Genomic DNA, 21,483 nt, shown 5'->3' with positions numbered 1-21,483 from the left:
TGTTGAAGAGAAAGTGGGTATGCATGCGCACTTGCATCAAAAAAGCTGAACACAACTTTAACTATTATGCTTTAACTATCATGTCTTATTGAAATAATAACAACCGGGCACATGGAGTAGGCTTTAGTTATCCCTCAAAAAGTTCCGCAAAAGTTCACATCAGAGTGTTTTCAAGTGTGTTAAATAGGCCTGCAGTGTTTTCCGAAATGCTCAAAATTGATTCTCGCATGCGTGATCCACACAGTTCTGCTATGTGCTTTGTAAAAACAAAACTATGGCGAGGTGAGATTCGTGTTTTTAATCTACAATTCCACCTGTTATCCACAGCTGATCACTGATGCAAAAAAAACTGAGATTAACAGAGGGCCAAATGGCACACTTGTGTTAAGGCGGGGTCAGGGGATCTTGCCTAAAATCAAGACTGGTGGTGCCCAGCTCGGAGGAAGAGACGCGCATCCTCGCAGGCGCACATAAGTGATTGTGACAGCTTGGTGTGGTGAGAGCAGGTGTGTGCGTTGTTCATCGGCCCATTCAGGCGCTTGCTCCGCTCATTAGAGCCTCGGGATCCACGCAAACTCCGCGCTCGCTAACTGTTGGAGGAATCAAGCCAAAGATGGGCTTTGTTTTAAATCATTTGGGATAAATAACCCCAGCTTCTGCGTGAGCCACCTTTCATTATGACTTAATCCCATTTAGCATCGCGTGAGCGACACAATTAGCCTACATAAACTGCTGAGAATATATAGGCTATTCGTTTCTCCGCTGAAACGTATAAAAGAAAGATAGTATTCTATAAAAAAAAAAAAGTAAGACTATGGTGGCAAAACAAGGCTATAAACTACCAAACTAAGTTGATGTTTACAAATCCCGAGAATATTTTAAACATATTCATCAATTCACGTGTATTTGGTGTTAAAACATAAACCGTGAATGATTCTGAAGTTTCTGCCATTGTCCATCACTTTCTTGATAATCCCTCACTCTGCATCCTCTCATCTTTTGGCTCAATGCGGGAGCATAACAAATGCAGCATATGTGATTTTTTCCATGCGTGGCGAGCCGCTCCGCAGTAGGGGCTCCATTGTAATATCGGGCTTGACTGCGAGGCTTGCGGGTCGCACGTGTCCTCGCATTGATCCCATTGTCTGCGCAAGTCGCACATCTGTGCTCGCTACTGTGCGCATACTCTATCTCCCTCACGAACCAAGTTTAAGTACAACAGTGTATTATAATGTGTATCGTAGAGCGCTTATATTTTGTGAATATACACGAATTAGTTTTATATTTCTGATACAATAACTTAACATGCACTTCTCTGAAGTGTAAGAGTAGCATCTTGTTTAGCTATAATTACACGGTTGAATAAATGTAGGTCGAAAACGCTTACTGGAAATAATATCTACGGATATGCATATGATGCACGCCTGCGTGAAACTAACTTCCAGCCTCATTTCGACTTCTCGATCGGCTTGAGAGCAGATGGTCCCAAATACGTGAAGTGACGAAGGACTCGTCGCATCTGTTGCTTGCTCGTTCACGCGTCAGTCGCCTGCCTGAAATGATATCTCGTGCTGAAACACAACAGGCATAATAGGCTAACGTCCATTACGCAAGAGCGGTCAAGGTCTTTTCCAGCCTGGAAACCTCATACATGCCCGCTTCATAAAGAGAGCAGTTACTTCAACATGTCACTGAATTAGATTTGAACTTTGTATGCGCTACGCTTTGATATATTTCACAAAATAAAATAAATAGCCTACTACAATTGCTTTATTGTTTTATTATGTTAATATGCGTTGTGGATGTAGGCCTACATTCTCAGGTGTGTGTTAGCGCATGTGGTGCTAAATGCTCCTGAATGTGCGCATCTGTGTGTGTGTGTGTGTGTGTGTGTGTGTGTGTGTGTGTGTGTGTGTGTGTGTGTGTGTGTGTGTGTGTGTGTGTGTGTGTGTGTGTGTGTGTGTGTGTTTCGTTTTCATGTTTGTGTGCTTTCCCATTCACATGTTGTAGTGGCGCAGTAATCCCGTGAGGTTCACAGATCGCATGTGTGTGTAATGGTGAGCGCACCCAGAGTGCGCGCCATAACTCCCCAGAGCTCCCCAGGTGAGCCGCGTCCCCCACACCCATGTTTCCCCAGAGTCAGTGACTGTCCTCAGCCACACCTGCAGCCTGCTCTGGGAATAACGATGCCGATGCTTCACCCCGCCTCCCCCATGGACCCCGGTGTCAGACAGGGAACTTCAGGGACGTGTCCTGCTCCAGTTTCTGCCGCATCTCAACCAGAAACTGGCATTTCAGTGCAGGGGTGACTTTTTCCATTTGCCCATCCGCATTTATTTTTTTATGTTTCATATTCTTTTTGGTGTGAAACAGATTTGGTCAGAATTTATTTATTCATTAGATTTTGATGTCCATCCATCTGATATCATATACTCAGTAAAGGAAAAAGTTTTTTTTATTGAAATTCCAAAGTGTGTTTGGGAAAATATTTCAGCCAACCTCACAACAAGAATGATAAACATGTTTTAAAGCTGACCTGCCCAGTGGTGTAGTCTAGTCAGATGTAGTGGGCATACTGTAATAGTTTAGTTAGTTGTAGAGGGTATACTGTGATCAACCCCAAATGTTAATGCCTAATTGCCTATTGAAAGTGGGTATACTGAGATGGTGATGCTTTTTAAGTGGGTACACTGTGTAGTCCCGCGTATCATGTAGACTACACCACTGGACCTGCCATCAAAGTTATTGTTGGTGTTTTGTTGAGTAACACCTTATAACTTGTTTCATTAATTAGGTTAAGTAATTTTAAAAGAAAACAACTACAATTCTGCAAGATATACTGTATTAATTATTATAACATTTTAGTTGACAGACATTTTCAATAAGCACTGTGCAGGTTTAATGCCGTTGAAATATATACCAAGGCTTCTCTGAGCTGTTTTAAATGCCATATTAAAATCCAATGTCTAATTGAGTGAATCCACCCCTTATTCAACACATGTCAAACCCAACAGTTGGCAAACTTGGATGACTTTCACTGAAGCACCAAATGGCTGTCATCTACAGAATCTTCAGGTAACACCTCATGTCCCCATTTCCAAATGTCCTCATTAATAGTATTGGGGTTCTCTTTGTGTTTAATATAGAAACAGATATTGCCACAAGTGAGTTGTCTCCCGTTGCTCCCTCATGGGAGAGGTTTGGAGAGGAATGGGGGGGACTCGTACGCAACTCTGACAGATGGGTCCTTGTTCCCCCCCTCTTGTTTCACCCCTCCTCTCTCTCTCTCTCCTTCTCTCTCTCTCTCTCTCTCTCTCTGTCGCTCTCTGTCTCTCTCTGCCTAACACTCTCCCAAACACTGCCGCAGCCTTGCTCGCTCACGCCGAGACTGCACGAATACAATAGGAATTAGAGCCGTGCACACATGCTCTCTCTGCCCTCCTGCAGCAGGCATGAAAGAGGCTGGATATGGGTGCTGCATGGGGGGCAGGGACACAGAGGGACAACTTTGATGCAAATGTGGACTTTTCCTGGTTCAAAAGCAGACTGGGAAACTGGCAAAAGAGTTATTTTTAAGCACAATTAGGAGAATTAGAGTTGGGCTAATTTTGCTCCTTGTGCTTCATGCTTCATGTGAGACTGTCTGGTACAAGCGATCTCTAGATGCCAATCGTGAGGAATACATGCAGGGTATTTTTTTAAGGTGGACAGTTACCCATCTTCCTATCTGTCACTCTCCATTTTTGTCCTCCCACTCATACACACATGCACACACACACACACACACACACGCACGCACGCACGCGCACACACACACACACACACACACACACACACACACACACATACACACACACACACACCCTCCCCTGCGGGTGTGTGTGTGTGTGTGTGTATGTGTGTTTAGGCGAATGCGTAGGTCTAAAGGTAGTCCCACAGCTAAGATCCTATCTGCTGCTCAGTGGAGCTGAACACAGGAGCGCTTCCAGGGGGTCCTGCGGGAGGTCCACGCAGCCCAACTGAGCCTGGCCCACACTGGGGATCTCTGTCAGAACAGCACGGCCGCGCACTCTATAACCTCCCCTCTTAACTTCCACACTCCTAACACAGACAGCGGCCCCCCGCAAAAAAGTTTCCCTCCTGGGTTAATGCTGATGGAGTGAGGAGAGATACGCAAAGGAGACAGAACAAATTCAAGTAACAGAGAGAGAGGGGGGGAGAGATGGAGGGAGAGAAGAGAGGGGGAGAGAGAGAGAGAGAGGGAGAGGGAGAGAGAGAGAGAGAGGAAATGCAGTGAACACAGAGGACGTGTGAGGTGATGGAGGCTGCCTTGTCAGTGCATGTAAATCAAACCCATATTATATCACAGGCCCACCACATAATTGGAAGCGTAAAATTGCCCATTTAGCCGTTGTGCCACCTGCAGCCCCGCTCCAGACATACTGCTTCATTTCAGTAAGGTCTCTGTGACAGGGAGAGAATAAATGCACGCCGAAGAGTCACACAGAATCCTTTGTCTGATGTTCTAAGTGCAGCAGGCTTAGAAAAAAAGTATGGTACAACCAAAACTTATTGGAAATGTAGTGGAACTTTTTAGAGTAAAATGTTGTGGGGAGCCAGAGCCAATGTGCTGATGATACAGTACCCCCTCTGACTGAATAAGATGACATGCTGGCCTCTGCACTGTTACTTAATTAAGAAGCCAAACTCTGCAGCTACAGATGGGGATGGGGAAGTGTGTGTGTGTGTGTGTGTGTGTGTGTGTGTGTGTGTGTGTGTGTGTGTGTGTGTGTGTGTGTGTGTGTGTGTGTGTGTGTGTGTGGAGGGGTTGGGTGTGGGGGGGGTGCTTGGGTGTAACGCCTGTAGTTTCAATTATGGATCCTAAAAAATACTTAACTGTCTTCATCCCCGAGCCAAGCTTGTGCACACACCCCAAACTCAGACCTGGTTTGGGTGATCCACGAGGGGGGACAGAGGTAGTTGGAGAGGGGGTGGGGGAGGGTGATCCATCTGCCAAGCCGGCTGTCCTATGGGACATGGGAATATCCCAGGGGGGGTCGAAAGGGGGAGAGGGAGGGAGAGAGACTGAATAGATTACAGCCATCCGCTAATCAAGGCCCGTAATCTGTGTGCTCAAACACAATGACAGGGCTCTGCCCATCGCCTGTGCCTGGCCCACCACAACACACACACACAGTCATTAGCGGGAGATTCATAAGTATCATAAACAATATTGCATTAAAATGGACATTATGCAATTTATCACATGACTGAGCAGATTCGAGGGGATCTTTTTTTTTGTTGTTGTTGTTGCACAAATTGAAAAGATTTTTTTTTTTTCTCCTCAGTGTGGCTGGCATGCTGCCACAGAGTTTGTCTGTGATCAGGTGCAAGTATCCCACAAGTGGCACAGTCTGATTCCCACTGTGGCACACGCACAAACATGATGCCCACACAGACAAGGAGTCTGATTTATTCCACCTCTTTATACATGAAATCACAAACTTGATAGCATGATTAAAAAATAATAATAATTTTGTTTGTGATGCATGTCTGTATTTTTAAATATCAAAATTGAAATGGATGTCCTGCGAAGTTGGTGCACTCGGAAAGACAATCTATAGGTTGTACATGCCATTTGGGCAGTGAAGGTTGAGGTTACCACTTATTTGACCGCTTTACGCTCAGTGTTACAGCATAACAGGATTTCAAAATCCATTCTCGGAGACTAGCTCATGAGGTGTGGACATACGCCCGCACTTCATTACGAGTGGCCGCACACCCTCAGAACATCAGATGCAAGCAGGCTTAATCGATTCAAAGTATCAGTGTTCAAAAGTCCTCTTTTTTTTCGGTCCTTCCAGTCTGCACAGTTTTGGCACACTTTTCACAGCAGTTACCCAAAGGCAGCTGTATCAATGCTCGGCCATGCTTACGTGGACCAAAGAATGACTGTTTGTTGAGTGTGTGAAAGACAGTCTTGCCAGAGAAAGGGAATCAAGTTGCATCACGTTTCATGCTTTCTCGTCAGTACCCCCCCCACCCCCCCCTTTTTTTTTAGGCGCTTGAGAGGGTCTGGTTGTAGAGGCAGAGGGTTCCCTCTGGCCCGGGCTGCACTAGGGGTACCATTGAGTGAGTCGCTCCTCCAGGGCAAAAGCAACTTCAGCACCACAGTTTTCCACCCCTCCAGCTTCCTGTGGTGCTTGCCCATTGGCTGGTTGCTGCTAAGCTGCCTGTCCCCCAGGCTTATTGTTTTGTGAGCCTTGCACAGTCAATATTAAGCTTGGCTAATGTGATATAGAGGCAGCTGCAGGAGCCTACGTTATTACCATGACACAGCGGAGTGAGGAGTATAATATCATTAAAAATAAATCAGGTGGTTTGAAGATTTGGCATGGTAGGGGGGATTTTGTGAGACATTAGGTGGGGGAGTTGCCATAATTTTATTACGAATTCTGGGGAAAGCTCAGAGGGACAATTGAAACCTTTCCTCCAGTTCAGGGTAATTCAATTTATTTTCACCAAAGGCCTCAAAATAGGAAGGGAAAATAGAATGGAGTTTACTTTTCCAATTGGAAACCAGCGCCCATACAGGCTAATTGTAGGTGACTGTGCATGCACACGCGCAGCTGTTTTAGATTAGCATTGTATTGCGAAGTTGAAATTCAACTTAAAGAAAATATGTTTGAAGTTTACCCCATAAAAGAAGAGGTAGGCTAACCCCGAGAATCACCCCGAGAAAAACAAACTAACGAAAACAAAGTTGGGCGGGTTGTTTGAGGGACACCATATTGTCAGCCAGTTTGCTCAAAATTGGTCCATTGTAGTTTGGTTATTGGGGAAACGTGAGGCATAAGCGTTAATCCCTTTAAACGGTCCTGAGATGAGTGACTCCCCTGTCTGCTCGGCAGACTCCTCTTTATCCATACACGCTCACCTCAGCTTGCACGTGCCCCCCACCCCCTTCTTATCATTATTGTCATCGTGTTTCAAACGGTTTACCACGAGAACAGACAACTTTGTGAATAGCATGCGAATAGATTCAATTCACATTGAAGTATAAAGAAAAAGTAATGTACGGTATCTACATTTTCTGTTGTTGTTTTGCGTTGGATTTTTACCAGTTTTACCATAAATTCGCCCACATTTAATCCACTAAAAACGCCAGAAGTGCCGTTGGTCTCACAGTTGGGGGTCTTGTGTCACTATTGTTCTGACGCTCGAGACACATAGACGGTGATTTCAAGGCCCATTGAGCGCGCGATGGATTGTGCCTAAAATCCATTGAGGGGCGGGGTGCATCGATTATTCGAAGAAAGGCAGCATCACCACCAGCACTAAATCTTCAAATGAATCCTTTTAGTGTTAGCTCTGGTGTTTGGGCAATAAAACTGAAGAGGAATCATTAGAAATTCTGGACCATTCCCGTTTTTGTTCTTTGTGATTATGCAGTCCTTCTGCAGGCCTACAGTCAGTAAGTAGGCCTATATGCCCACTTTTCTCCCCATTCATCCACTCGGCTCCATTTATTTGTGAGATATATGCCTGGCAACATTTATAGGGAGGTCTAATGATGTGTAAAAAATATTCGAATGCACATACGATATTGCCCATCTGTAAAATATAGGCCTACTGTAGGCTAAATCCAGGATCATGAAGTAGAAGGTTAAATAGACAAAAGCAACAACAAATCGACACTGTAAAGTTTAGCTTGGTAAGAATGGTGTCAATAGAATTGGGGAGGAAGAAGAAGCTTGATATAAGTTATGTCCGAACCCAAGTGAAACTGACAGTACAAAACCAATATAATGATTATTCTAGGCAGGTGTGTGTGTGTGTGCGTGCGCGCGCGCGCGTGCCTGCCTGCGTGCCTGCGCGCGCGCGTGTGTGTGTGTGTGTGTGTGTGTGTGTGTGTGTGTGTGTGTGTGTGTGTGTGTGTGTGTGTGTGCGTGCCTGCAACTATGATCGACGGTTTCTCTACCTCTCTATCTCACAAACATCATGCACATACATCCACAGCCCCATACCCAGCCAAACCAAAGGCTGAACTTTAATGTATTCCACTCTACACTCAAGAGCGAATTCTGTAAATAAAATGCATTATTAAAGTTTGTTTGATAGGGACGGATACAGTATAGACAAACTGCTATCTGATGCAAGTAATGCAACTTTGCAACATTGCCCGTAGAAGGGCTTTTATGACTGAAAATAGTAGGCTATATTGCATTTAACATTATTGCAGTTTATTGGACATAGTGTATGACTTAGCCCAGAGTATAGTCCTTCAACTGCTTTCTAGCAGGTGTGTAGCCTAAGCACAAGAGGGGAGGGGATCCTGAATGTTTCAGCACTGGAGATGGGTAGCCTACTGAAACATGCCGGCAGTTGGGCAACAGAAACTGAAATGTGTTTCTCTGCCTCTGTGTTCAACTGAGGTTTTCATGTGAAGTAACCACATGCACATGCATGTAGGATGTTTACTCCTCACATCAAGAAGGTTTATTTTGAACTATAATATCCGGTCAACTGAATTTTGAGTTAAATAGCCTAGTCTCTGTGCCAGAGGGTCACACTAAAATCACATTGCCTTATCAACTTGGTTCATAAGACAGCATTGCCTTTTCAGATGGGAAAACGGAATACTGCAATCTCTGGAGATATATTGACATCTAGTGGTCAAATTAGAGTTAGGCTATATCTATTTGGCTTTGTAAGGGCCACTAACAAATTCAAGATATGGAAATTTAGCGCCCTCTGGTGGATTACTCAAAATATTTTTCAAATCATCATTCATCAATATTTTAATATGCTAATTTACGAAAATACTGTTATATAATAGTCCACATAAGCTATTTTTGCCTCTAGTGCTTTAATCAGTTCCGGAGTCCAAAGGTACTAAACTATGACAGAATAGCCCATGCGTTTAACACTTGTTTTTGCATAATGCATGAGTTTAAACCGTTTACATTTTTTTTTTAGAACCTCAACAGATCCCATGGCACAAGCTGTAGTTGAAAGCACATAGGATTGATCCCTTGTCGTCTTCCATTTATGTAGGTTACCATTGAAATGGTGGAACTAGCCTACTTTGTCCATATGCCAGAAATGGCCCTAGGCATATTCCAAGAGAGGAAGAGCAGTAGTACACTGATCTCAAAGTAATGTAGCTGGTGGTAGTCAAACATGTCAGAGTCGGACACTGAATGCCCCCCAAGTCTCCACTCTTAATGTTTTTTCATGTAGCCCTTTTCTTACAGGGAAAAACATGCAATGCAGTTTCCTTGTAACCCTTTTAAGGAGAGAAGGATATTGCCAGTTGCCTGCGGCAGACTCCCCACTGCTTCACTGGGGAAGGAATGACTGCCCTAATTAGTGCTCATCAGTTCATTATCTGGATCACTGGTGGACAAATATGAAATCGGACGGCACCGAGTGGTACTATTGTCAGAGGGCGAAAAACGAATGTGTGATATTATTATTAACAGTCTGTGGAGGAACAGGCTGAGGTTATAAAATATTGTGCAGGCTATTTAGAAGACACATTATTCATACTCCACGCAATGTGTTATTTATGTCAAACACACTGACTGATAACATTTTCATTCATCCCCTTAGTACAAATACAAATGGTGAATAAGGAAGTCAAGAAATTTTGGATACAAAATAAAACATATGAAATTGTTATACTGTACCTCTTCTTGCTATGGAACATCTACTCTGTTAAAAACAACTCTACCCAACTGTTTTATTTAGATGGTCGATTTTAGAAGGGCCTCCACAATGATTCAGAGGAATGACTCAAAATGTGCATTATGGAGAGGTGATCAAATATTAACTGCTTTTGGTTTGGTTTGCTTGATTTGATGTGCTCTCTTATCGCCATTAAAGAGAATCCTGTAGGTCTTGCAGGCACGGTGTCAAAATCAGAACAGGAAAGAATCAGAGGGTACCAACTGACTGTCCAGGGAATAGCGATGAGAGAACATCTATTATTCCAGAAATGAAAATAGAAACAGCTAATAATAGCCCTTTAGAAAGCAGTATAAATTCAGACATTCTGACACACACACACACACACAGCTAGATATCTCATAGGAGGTGTGCTTGCGTGCACACACAAAAACACCCACATATTCACACGATACTGACCCACATACAAATACAGTAGGGACTTCATATAGCATGATGGTTCTCTAGAAGTGTAGCCTACACCTACACTCATACATACACACACACACACACACACACACACACACACACACACACACAAACACACACATATGCAGTCTCTCAACATCTCACTCACACATACTCATCCTCTACAACCTCTTCCACCTACCTGGTCCCTCTCTCTCCCTCCCTCCCTCCCTCCCTCCCTCCCTCCCTCTCTCTATCTCTCTCTATCTCTCTCTGTCTCTCTCTCTCTCTCTCTCTATCTCTGTATCTTTGGTGCTCAGCAGAGTCACAGATCTGACACACTTTCTTTTCCCACAGTTCTCCACTCATATTCCTCGCGGCAACCCAAGCAGTCGGAGACGGGGAGGAGAAGAGAGCTAGAGAGAGAGAGAGAGAGAAAGAGAGAGAGAGAGAGAGAGAGACCAGTCGGACAAAAGGGATTACCGTTTTTGACTGGGGATAATGGCACCTAAAAGGGAACCGTCTATCAAGAAGTCTCCGTCCGGGGGGACTCTGCCGCGGCTGGGCCCTCCGTTTCCCTCCCTTCCCCAGACTCCTTCTCCACCGAAGTCAGCACCAGAGATGAAGCCCCGCATGCTGCGTCCTTCTGACGCACCGTTTGACCCCAGCACTTTGGAGGTGAGTGACGGTGCCATGGCGCCCAGAGAAGCACAAGACCTGATGATGGTGGGGGGGTATGGATTGCTCCAGCGTGGAGAACTGATTTGTCTGTTTGGCCGACGAGCTATGTCTGTTACCCACACACTGTCTAAAATTAGAGCAGTGAAGGGATGGTCCGGGAAGCAAGCCAATCTCTACAGGATTGTCGAAAATGTGTCTTAAAATTTCAATTAAATGATAAATGTGTCAGGTAAAGTCTCTTACGTTTCAAACAGTGTACATTCTCTAAATCTAGTTGACCGATATTGCATGTGACTAACTAGTTGCCAAATTTAAGTAAAATACTGTTTTAATGCTATGAGATAATGAGATGCAATTTATGACTATCCCCAGTTGTCACTCTCACTGACAACTTAATTTGTTGAAAGTTAGCCTGCATGCCTAGTTGAATATTTGAAGGTAATGGATGATCTGCTGACTTTATTTTTGTATATAACTTCCAAATGTATGTGTGTGTGTGTGTGTGTGTGTGTGTGTGTGTGTGTGTGTGTGTGTGTGTGTGCGTGCGTGCGTGCGTGCGTGCGTGCGTGCGTGCGTGCGTGCGTGCGTGTGTGTTTAAGATTTCATTAAGTTGTATGAGCTAATGGGTTAGCCATCATTCTACCGATCATTCTACCGATAACATTGGAATATGGCTGCCTGTGTACTGTTGATTTTCTGTTCATTTCTATTACTATCTGGTTCATATTATTCCAATTGATTTATACTTAATTGCAAAGTTGGGTTCAAATTCCAACAGCAATTTGTTGAGTAGCAATAGCAATAGCATCATACTTAATGGTGATAGTAATGCCACATATGAATTAAGACATAGTCAGCCATTGGTACAGATATCAGTAACAAAGTTTACAGTGGTGGGCTACATTTAGGGAGAGGCAGCACTTCACTTCACCGATTAGCATTAAGCTTTGTATCTTTAGAAAACCAGTCATGTTTTTGAATGGTCGTGCATCATTCCCTCAGTTTGCCTTGAGATGGGAGGACTACGGATTTCAATGTTGGACTTCCTGCTTTCAAAGATGTAAAAATCATAATTTTACATCATTGAAAGCAGGAAGTCCTATTCATGGATTTCATTGAAATCCGTATTTCTCCCATCTCAAGGCAAAGTGAGGGAATGATACTCGACCATTCAAAAACATGACTGGTTTTCTAAAGATACAAAGCTTAATGCTAATCGGTGAAGTGTCCCTTTAAGATCAACCAGGTGATTCAACTATTCAAGCAAATAGTCAGGGGTTAATTTTTCCAGGTTTAAGTGTTAGCACTAGCCAGGCTAGAGAGATGGTGCTAGTCATCCAATCTTGTGTGGGCCACACGTATTGAATCAGGCCTGATAAATGCTAACAAAGCAATCCAGAAGAATCCCTATGCAGAACAGTGACACACTGCACAAATTACCCCCCACAAACATGGCTGAACAGAACAGAACAGAAAGACATGCACCATGCACACTATCGTGTAAGCTACAGTATGTGGAGGAACAGATCAGAGAAATAGCTGACTTGACTTCATTGAATTCTTCTATCCAGAGATAATTCTGACTTTAAGATAAGGGTATAAAACTACTTATGAATATAATATATATATATAGCCTATATTCTGATTTCAATAGGCTATGTAGGTCAAAACACAAGGCATTAGTTACATCACTCATTTAACTTCATGGGAACCAGTGCTTTAACATACAATTGCCTATGTTGTTGCAAAGACAATGCTGCTGTTTTAAAATAACCTACCAGAACTGTGAAATTAAAGACATTATATTTGATTATATTCTGTGCTTTAGTAGGCCTAATAGGCTACTCACCAGCATGTCACTCACTCTCATCAACACCTTTCATTGGCCTGATTTTAGTATTTGAAACATGTTTCATTATCTCATTAAAATCACAAAACAAAAGACTTGTTTAAAATCACCACCACTTGGCGAAAAAACTTCAAATCCAGCTGTGGTTAGATAACATCAGTCCAAATGAAGGAGTGTCTTGTCTTCCACATACTAATGGGTCAAGTTACAGTTCCCGGCCCATGCCTTTACTGGGCATGCTCTGACGGGTCTGTCTTCTCTTTTACTGGCCCACTTACTTCCTACTTCTCACATTCCTGTCTCTGCTCTCGGTCTGTGAAACGACTCTCCCCTTCAACTGCAGACATGGTAGGCTAGTGGACTTTTCCCTCTTTGATTATTTGAACTAGCTCAGCGTATCTTTTGTAATTATACACTTAAGTTGATAGCTGATCAAACATTTCCTTCATTGTGTATGTTCGTGGATGTTTAGCCAGTTGATGTTAACGTTAGCATGTGGGGGTTTAGCGGGCTAACATCGAAGAACTAACATTAGTAGTAAGCTAGCTGATGTTACTGACGTTTGTCTTGGGTATGTTTGAATTGGCCACACCCAAATGAAAAATTCTCCCAAAATATGTTAATTTACGATGCAACCTTTGTCCAAATGCTCATCCAGTTCAAGCTAATGATCTCAGAAACTAACATAGTTCCTTAGGCGGCTAAGAAATGAAACGTTTTCTTGTCAACGCTGCATCCGGTAAGCAATATATTGTAGCTAGTCAGTGTTAGCTCAGCAGGCTAAGTTTCGCCAACACAGGGAACATGCCAGATCGCGTAGTTAGGAACAGTATTCAATTGGTAATTTGACTTGTATGTGTGATTCGTCCTTTGAAATGTGCTGGACTTTCACGAAACCGCTATCTGTGAGGTTATCTGGCTTTCGGTTATGTGTAGCAGCCACTGTTGTTAGCTAACCACATGCTAATGTAGCCATATAACGTTAACGTTAACGCCACATCTTTATAGGGTAAATGAGTCGTTTGTTGATCTTAATTGACGTTACACATTTCATCGATCATACCTCGTACCATGCTCATCACGACCCTTTCTTTAAACAGTCGGACTTCTCAGAAGATCAGATTATTGGTGAGTGAAACGCTGTCAGAATTGCATGCCAGTGCCTCGTTCATCTACCTTTTCTTTTCTTTACCTTTTCCCACCTTTCGACATCACCATCTTATTCTCATTCCTTTAGTTGTGGTCTGACTCTGAACCCCCCCTTTCTTTCTTGCTTTTGTTGTATTCCTTCTGCTGAAATTTGTCCTTTACAGATTGAATTTAACCTGGATCAAATCCACGGTGAGTCTGAACAAGGGCTCTAAATTAGGCACATTTCTTAAACAAACCCGTGCCACCCATTTGAAGTCATTTGCAGTGTTTCGTGTTGTCTGTGTTGAAGCATGCGTTGGAGGGCACTTTCACATTAGTTTGTTAATATGATTTTCAGTTTGGGTTGTGTGACCTTAATCCAGACAGTAACGTTAACTTCAAACTAATTTCTGTGGCAGTGTGCGTTATTGTCAACTGTTTGTTGTAGACTGGTTGCTGCATTATATTGTGCAAAATGTATATGAGAGCGTGGGCACCGAAGTCATAGCATATCTTGCCATCTGTTACCACTGATCCCAATTTGTTTTCATATGAGCACGAGCGATTACTTTTGTTTTGGAATGTAGTTCGCGACAGCTAATAATAAGAGGTACAGCGATCTGTAGGCCTGTTATGGCTTGTTTCTTCCTGCTTCATATTCTTACGGTGAATATGTCTGCATTCTGTTGCTGTAAGGCAATAAATAGCTGTATATTCTAGCCTTTCAAACTCTCATCCCTAACTTCACTGACTCATTATGCACACGGTCACTGTTGCCTTTTTAGGGCTTCGGCGCTTTCGGGCTTTGACGAGTTCCATCCGCTGTTTAGTGTAGGCCTAGCATGCTTGACATAATACCTCTCACCCCTCCCGCTATTCTCCACTGCCTTATATGGTGAAAGAGCTCTAGTCTGAGGAAGGCATGGAACAGGCACATTCCAGCCAACAGGAAGAGGAAAACAACACAGTCTGGACTTTGGGGAATAGAAAGGAGCCCCCTGTGAATTAATTGCTGGACTTTTATCGTAGTTTAAGTCCAGTTTTCAAAGTTTTCTTACTTCCCGTTTTTCAAGTTGGCAATTAACATGACAACTCATGTGTTTTTGCAAGGCACCTAAATGTTGCCAAATGCAGTTTTGTTGAGTGACAGGTCTTGGTTGCAATGCTTTCAGTAGCATACTGTGCACAACACTTCCATAGGTTCTATAGGTTTTGTGAGATGCGATGTCCTTAGACATTGATGCAAGTCTGGAATGTGAGACTAACATGAATGTGCTTACTTTGCCTGTGGTATGTAGATATGTCATCAGAGTGGTGTGTCTGCCCTCCCTTCAGTCGGCACTTGTTTGCAGTGTTTGTTGTGCCTTTTGTCTCCTGGTCCCGGCCTGAATGGGCCTGATGTAGAGTGGCTGAAGGCTTTCCCTCTAGCCCTTTAGCTCATCACGTTGTGATTACCTGTCGTCTGATTAGATTTAATCGGCCTGTCTTGGCTGTGAGCAGCCCGTCTCAGTTAGGACAGATAAGATTCCACCACTGACTCCTCCTCTCCTCCATGTGTGGAGCAGGTCAATGGAAGCTGTCAGTGGCATTAATATTGATGTCTACTCTTTTTGTTGTGCTCCAGCTCATTTTCCTCTCAAGCTGTGTGGTTCAGCAGACTTACTTAACAGTTCCTTGAGTTGAGTGCTGATGACCGGGTCAATTGGGCCTCATCATGGCCGTGACTGTGCTGCTGCTTCGGTTCATCCCGTGCATGTGAATCGTGTTCATTATCCATTTAATTTAGTTTATTAACCCCCAATCCACACAGCTCATTGGTTTCTGTTGGTTTCTGCTTTTGTTCTCATCTGCTCTTTCTACCTGTTTCTGTCAACTCTCAACCCTTTGTCTTGTCTTCCTTGCTCTCTCAATCATTCTATGGGTGCCTCTCATGTAAAGTTTATATGTCCTCCCTCGCTCCTCGGGCCTCGATCCTCGATCCTCACTGATCTACATAAAGAAAGATAGACGAAGGGATAGACTATCGTTGTTGCCGCCCCATCATTCTGTATGTAGATCAGTGAGGAGCGAGGGAGGACGTATAAACTTTACATGAGAGGCACCTACTGTAGACCTCTGAGTATTTCACTTCAGACTTGTCCTGTAAAGAGGCACTCTTCATTGGTTGTCTCTCTCCATCTGTCATCAGAGTTCAAAGAGGCTTTCCTCCTCTTCGACCGCACGGGCGATGGCAAGATCAGCTTTAGCCAATGCGGGGACGTCATGCGTGCTCTCGGCCAGAACCCCGTCAACGCCGAGGTGCTCAAGGTCTTGGGCAACCCCAAAGCCGAGGGTGAGTAGCCTTTCACCACAGCAGCCACTCTCACCCTTTGAGTAAACATTAGTCATAGGCTCCCACTATCTCCTTTAATGCCTTTGAATTGTGAAAGCCAGACTCTCCCGTTTCCTGGTGTTGCGTGAAGAGTTGATGTTGTATTTCCCAAACTCCTCCTCTCCAGAGATGAACCACAAGATGCTGGACTTCGAGCAGTTCCTGCCCATGCTGCAGGCCATCGCCAAGAACAAGGACCAGGGCTCGTTTGAGGACTTCGTGGAGGGCCTGCGCGTCTTCGACAAGGAGGGTAACGGCACGGTCATGGGCGCCGAGCTCCGTCACGTCCTCACCACGTTGGGTAAGCCCGCCCAGCTCCCGGGAGGAAGGGGTATTTTTAACTTCCTGTGTAATCAGGTCAGCCGGCCCAGCCCGGCACGGCACAGCAGAGTCCCATCAGGTAGAGGGGCGAGTGGGTTCCTCTGCTGTGTTGAGTTGCCCTCCTTACAGCCCTTCAAACTATGCCAATTGCGTTTGTATTATACGTGTGATGTGTATAGTAAGCTAGAGAAGCATGAACGTGACCGTCTGCTGCCCTTTCTTTCTTTCTTTCTTTCTTTCTTTCTTTCTCTCTCTCTCTCTCTCTCTCTCTCTCTCTCTCTCTCTCTCTCTCTCTCTCTCTCTCTCTCTCTCTCTCTCTCTCTCTCTCTCTCTCTCTCTCTCTCTCTCTCTGTGCAGGGGAGAAGATGTCCGAGGAAGAGGTAGAGACGCTCTTAGCAGGACATGAGGATGCCAACGGCTGCATCAACTACGAAGGTGAGAGAAGGGACGGCAGTGTGTTGCGGATCCGGAATGAAAATGCGGCACCTTTTGTTGAAGTGAAACAGTGACTGCCTAACCAATTGTTTGCCTGCCACTAGTGTTTGTTTGTTTTTGTATGTATGTATGTTTGTTTGTTTGTTTACCCGCCATGTGAGCAGCATGTGCTCGGAATAACAATGGCAGTGCAGAATGTCAAGATTCTGGAACTGAATTGCTTTCATAAACTGTGACTTAACACCCCCTGCAGAGAGATGTCTAAAGGACATCCTTGCGATTAGAAAGGAATCACACTTAAAGGCACACTGTGCAAGATCATTCTGTGGTGTCAATTAGGTGTCAAATTGGTCTATTCAGTGACTCAATGGAATTAGAGGCACACACTCCAATTTACAAATGACGTGGTTTATGGCAACATCATGGTTACATCATCTTGCAAAGTTTACCTTTAAGTGGTGATACAGGTTATCTGACATTGACATGTAAATTATGGATTCTAAAAAGGACATGGCAACCAACCAAACGGCAGCAAGTCATTGTCCCATTGAGCTCACCAGGCTGCCTTACGTTCTCAGTAACAGGGGTTCTGTGATGGCGGTTAAAGTGCTCACTGATAAGAGGTGATAACAAGTAACAGTGTGTGCAGTGTAAGCGAGAGACCCGTGCCTGGGGTGAAGAAGGGCTAATGACCGCTGTTTGATGTCTTCTGTGACCTGTTCTCCCTCCACAGCGTTCGTTCGCCACATCATGTCTGGCTGAGTGCCGGGTACGGGCTCACCCCCCCCCCCCCCCCTCTCCCCTCAACCCCTCCACCCCTCCAACCACATCTCCAGCACCGTCCCCCACCGGCGGCGCCTCCGGCAGAGGAGAGCGGGCCTCCACCTCCACACGCCACTGCACCATATACCGCCACGGCCAAGCGCCAGCCAACCAGCCAGTAGCCCTCACCCCTGTGCAGCGACTGGTGCCAAATGGGCACCGCTAAAACCTTTAGGGACCGAATGAAGGTCACCTTTACAGTTGGCCTTCTTTTTTTGTAAACTTGGCTTCAATCTGGCGACTGGAGGTTCCACCTCTCACTCACAGGGGTGACTGTGGGCCGGCTGCTGCGGTAGGAGAGCGTGTTGGCTGGGTTGCTTTTTTTTTTCAAGTTTTGTGGAGCGTGGAGGTTTCGACTCGTTTCTGATCTAGTACTTCCCTTCCCATCATCCCATCCCTCCCCCTCTCTCTTTATTTCTCTCTCTCTCTCCCTGTCGGTCTACTCTTCATCATCCTCATCCTCCTCTTCGGCAGTCCTGCCTCTGGCCCTGGCTGCAGCACGCCCTCTGCATGTGCCGGGCGGCCCCTCTGCCCCCACTGGCTGGGCTCAGGGGCATCACAGGTCTAGCCCTGAAGGACAGGGCAGGGGAGCGTCAACAAAGCACGGCGAGAGAGCAGGGAGATGACGATGGCTGCCGTCATTGGGGCAGAAGGGATTATCCCATCAGGCGGGCTACTGGTTTATCCAGTCACTCCGATCCCTCAAGCAACAATATGCACAATTTGGCCACACCCAAAACAAGTGGTGTCACTTAGCATTAGCATAGTGAACGCACTGGCTGACTTTGTAGGCAAACAAGTCTTCTGTTCATTTAATGGTTTCCCAGGCCACACACGATGGACTGAAGTCGTTTCTGTGACTATAGGCTTCAGGGTTCATACGTTTAAAAAAAAAAAAAAAAAAAAAACTGGAAAAGTTATAGCAATGGCAATTTCCAGGCCTGGAAAGGTTTTGGAAAACAAAAAAACATCTCAAAAGTTTTGGAAAAGTCATGGAAATTTGCCTTACCCAATTCAACTCCGAAACATCTCTCATTTGGGCAGGTCTTATGTCTCACACTTGTGTCACAACCGATTGGCAAACGTTTACGTTTTGAGAGCATTCCTTCTAGGTAACCATCCCGTTATCTCACGCGTCATATCTATTATTAATGTAGCACTAGTTGATAATATAAGGTCATGGAAATTTGTGAAAAAATCATGGAAAAGTCATGGAAATTCTCTGGTGGAAATGTGTATGAACCCCGAGGCTTGACCTCTCCATCAGACCTCTGCTCTCTGAACATGCCGTTGTCGCCCCACTGTCCTCACTAACCGACCCGTTGCAGTGAGCTGCTCTTCTGCTGGCGTTGGCCTTTCCTCCTGACGGACGCTGGTTGATAGCTGGGCCCCTAAAGATCTGTCTGTACTTCATGCTCTTCTTTTTCTAGTCTCCCCCCATCCCATTGTGCTCCTTGATCCGTCCGGTTCCTTCCCTTTCTCTCCCGGGCCTAGCCTCATCTCTCTGCTTCTCATAGACAAGATACCTGGAGGAGCTTTTCTAACCGATTCTTGAATCCTAGAACTGGTCAACCCTCCTACCCACTTGAGCTCTCTGGCTGAGTAGGAGATAGAGGCGATCTCTCACTCCATTTCTCCTGTGGCTTTTTTTTTCTCTCCTGTGTGACTGAACATGTTCTCTCTCTGTGTGTGTGGGTGGTGAAGTGGTGGTGTCTAATTTAACAAACCAAAAAAAGGAATGGGACCAGCCCCCTGCTACAGCATCCCACAAAGGCCAAGAAAGTCTTAGGCACAAAGATGATTAAACACACATCAAAAAGGGGCGGGCCGTAATGGCCTGAAGTCCTCTCCAGTTTTGGGTGTCATTAAATGCATTGTATTCACTGTTTGGTACTTCTGGCTGTCAGCATGAATGGAATGAGATGATTGCACTGTTTCAGAATAGTTATCAGTGCAATTATGGTAAGGAATTCCTTTCTCAAGGCTCTATATCCCTGCGGTTAAAAATAGTTTATAGACTGGGTAAACAGTCAGTCCCAAAGATATAATGGGAAGGGGAAGCCTTGTAGTTCTGCTCCATAAAGGGAGCTGTAACAAGCGCCCGCTGTGTGTTGACAAGAGTTTATGCTGTAGATGGGGGCCTGTGTTCCCTCCACTGTCGGCTGATTGGTCTGACTTTGTTCTCTCTCTTCTCTCTACACAGAGCTCGTCAGGATGGTCATGAACGGTTGAAGATGCAGGACCATGACATTTTGTGCTTCTATTATTATTATTATTATTTCATTCCCCTTTTTTGCATAATTTTTTTTAGTGTGTTTTTTTTTTTCCTGACACATTTCTGTTGCATGTGCACACCTTTTTTTTCTTTTGTCCATTCCCTGAAGCCAATGCACCTCTCTTGAAGCCCCCCCCCCCCCCCCCAGCTCTCTTGCGTTGGTCCTCATTTGGGTTTTCTTTTCAGAAGTGCCTTTATCCCGCCCCGCCCCTCTCAGTTCCACTCCTGCCCCTGCCGTCTTTGTCTTTTGTCCCCTGGCGCTCTGGAATCAGACCTGCATGAGAGAGAACCATACTGTGTGCTGACACCAACCTGCAATAATAAATACCCTCCTTAGATGCAGCACAGCCGCCCCGTACTCCTGCTAAAAACGCCACAGTTCACGTGCAATGCTTGCCCACTGGCATGAGAAGGGTGTGTGTTTGTTTGCGTGTGTGTGTGTGTGCACGTGAGTGTGATTGTGAGAGAGAGTGATCGAGAGACAATGCCCCAGTGGCCTGGCCAAATATGGTCAGGCCAGGCTCCGTCTGGTTCTCTCTATAACACTCCCTTCATTGCCAGTGCTATGCAGAAGATCGATGTCCGAGGCAACCAATCATGAATTTGAAGTGAAGACCAATTAATCTCACAAAGGTTTTATGTTCTCAAACCCCATGTAAGATTCCATGTTTGAATAAAAACAAACCTTTAACTGATTTTGGGATGTCTGTGCCTCTTCTTTTAACTAATTTCTATAATCCACACACTTACATCTCTGGTTAAGAAGTGCTGTTAATAAAGGTAATTAAAAGCATTTACAGAAATGTTTAATCGACTGGAACATTTGTATGAGGATTCAGAGATAAAACCTTTTGATTTTTCCCAGGCTGTAGGGTAAAAAGTCTGAAGTTTATTTTTTTATTTTTTATGAATTCATATTCATAAACCATAGTGCTGATACATATTCCATCACTAAAATGGTAAACCTAATTGCCGTTTTTAATATAAAATGTAATGTATCAATCAGCATTCCTTGTATGTGTGTGAGGGTACTGATTTCCCATTTAAATGGTATTTAAGACCAATTTAGACTAGCCTAACATATTTCTAATCTCTTTCAGACCTAATTTCCCTACCATTGAGCTGTGTCATTAAGAACACTTTCTAGTCTGCTACCTAATGGGGAAACCATTAATGTAACAGCCAGCACTAAGCAGGATTCAATATCCCAACCATCAGTTAAAACCAAATTGGGCACCACGGCACCACATCTTTAAAAAAAAAAAAAAAAAAAAAAATTAGAAAAGAATCAACGCTGGGCGGCGCTGTTGAGTCAATAATCATACCTGTGAGCCTATACAACTTAGTGCTGTTCTTCTTAACTTTGTATCGTTCGACAAAAGATCACTGACACAGTGAAGTAAATCTTGACGTTGGTCACAATCGTTTGGATTAATTTTCGAAAACATCAGTTCTGCTGTT

The 21,483-nt window shown here is 44.5% G+C and overlaps 1 protein-coding gene across 2 annotated transcripts; it reads left to right on the top strand.

Annotated features, from left to right (window-relative positions):
- Nucleotides 1-12,890: 12,890 nt before the first annotated feature.
- On the top strand, nt 12,891-20,717 carry zgc:153867 (uncharacterized protein LOC337226 homolog). 2 transcript variants are annotated; one of them, XM_062541302.1, is made up of 7 exons: nt 12,891-13,015; nt 13,768-13,795; nt 15,987-16,130; nt 16,297-16,470; nt 16,848-16,925; nt 17,659-17,694; nt 19,951-20,717. In XM_062541302.1, exons 1-6 carry the CDS (start codon nt 13,013-13,015, stop codon nt 17,685-17,687), a joined length of 456 nt encoding a protein of 151 aa, XP_062397286.1. In that variant the 5' UTR covers nt 12,891-13,012; the 3' UTR covers nt 17,688-17,694; nt 19,951-20,717. The 2 variants fall into 2 exon arrangements, with proteins under 2 accessions (XP_062397286.1, XP_062397287.1); XM_062541303.1 differs by lacking the exon at nt 17,659-17,694.
- The last annotated feature ends 766 nt before the right edge of the window (nt 20,718-21,483 follow it).

This window comes from Sardina pilchardus, chromosome 7, assembly GCF_963854185.1.
Source record: "Sardina pilchardus chromosome 7, fSarPil1.1, whole genome shotgun sequence".
In the NCBI taxonomy this organism is placed as follows: domain Eukaryota; kingdom Metazoa; phylum Chordata; class Actinopteri; order Clupeiformes; family Clupeidae; genus Sardina; species Sardina pilchardus.
Note: the sequence above shows the minus strand (reverse complement) of the source record. Positions and strands in the feature narration are given on the sequence as shown.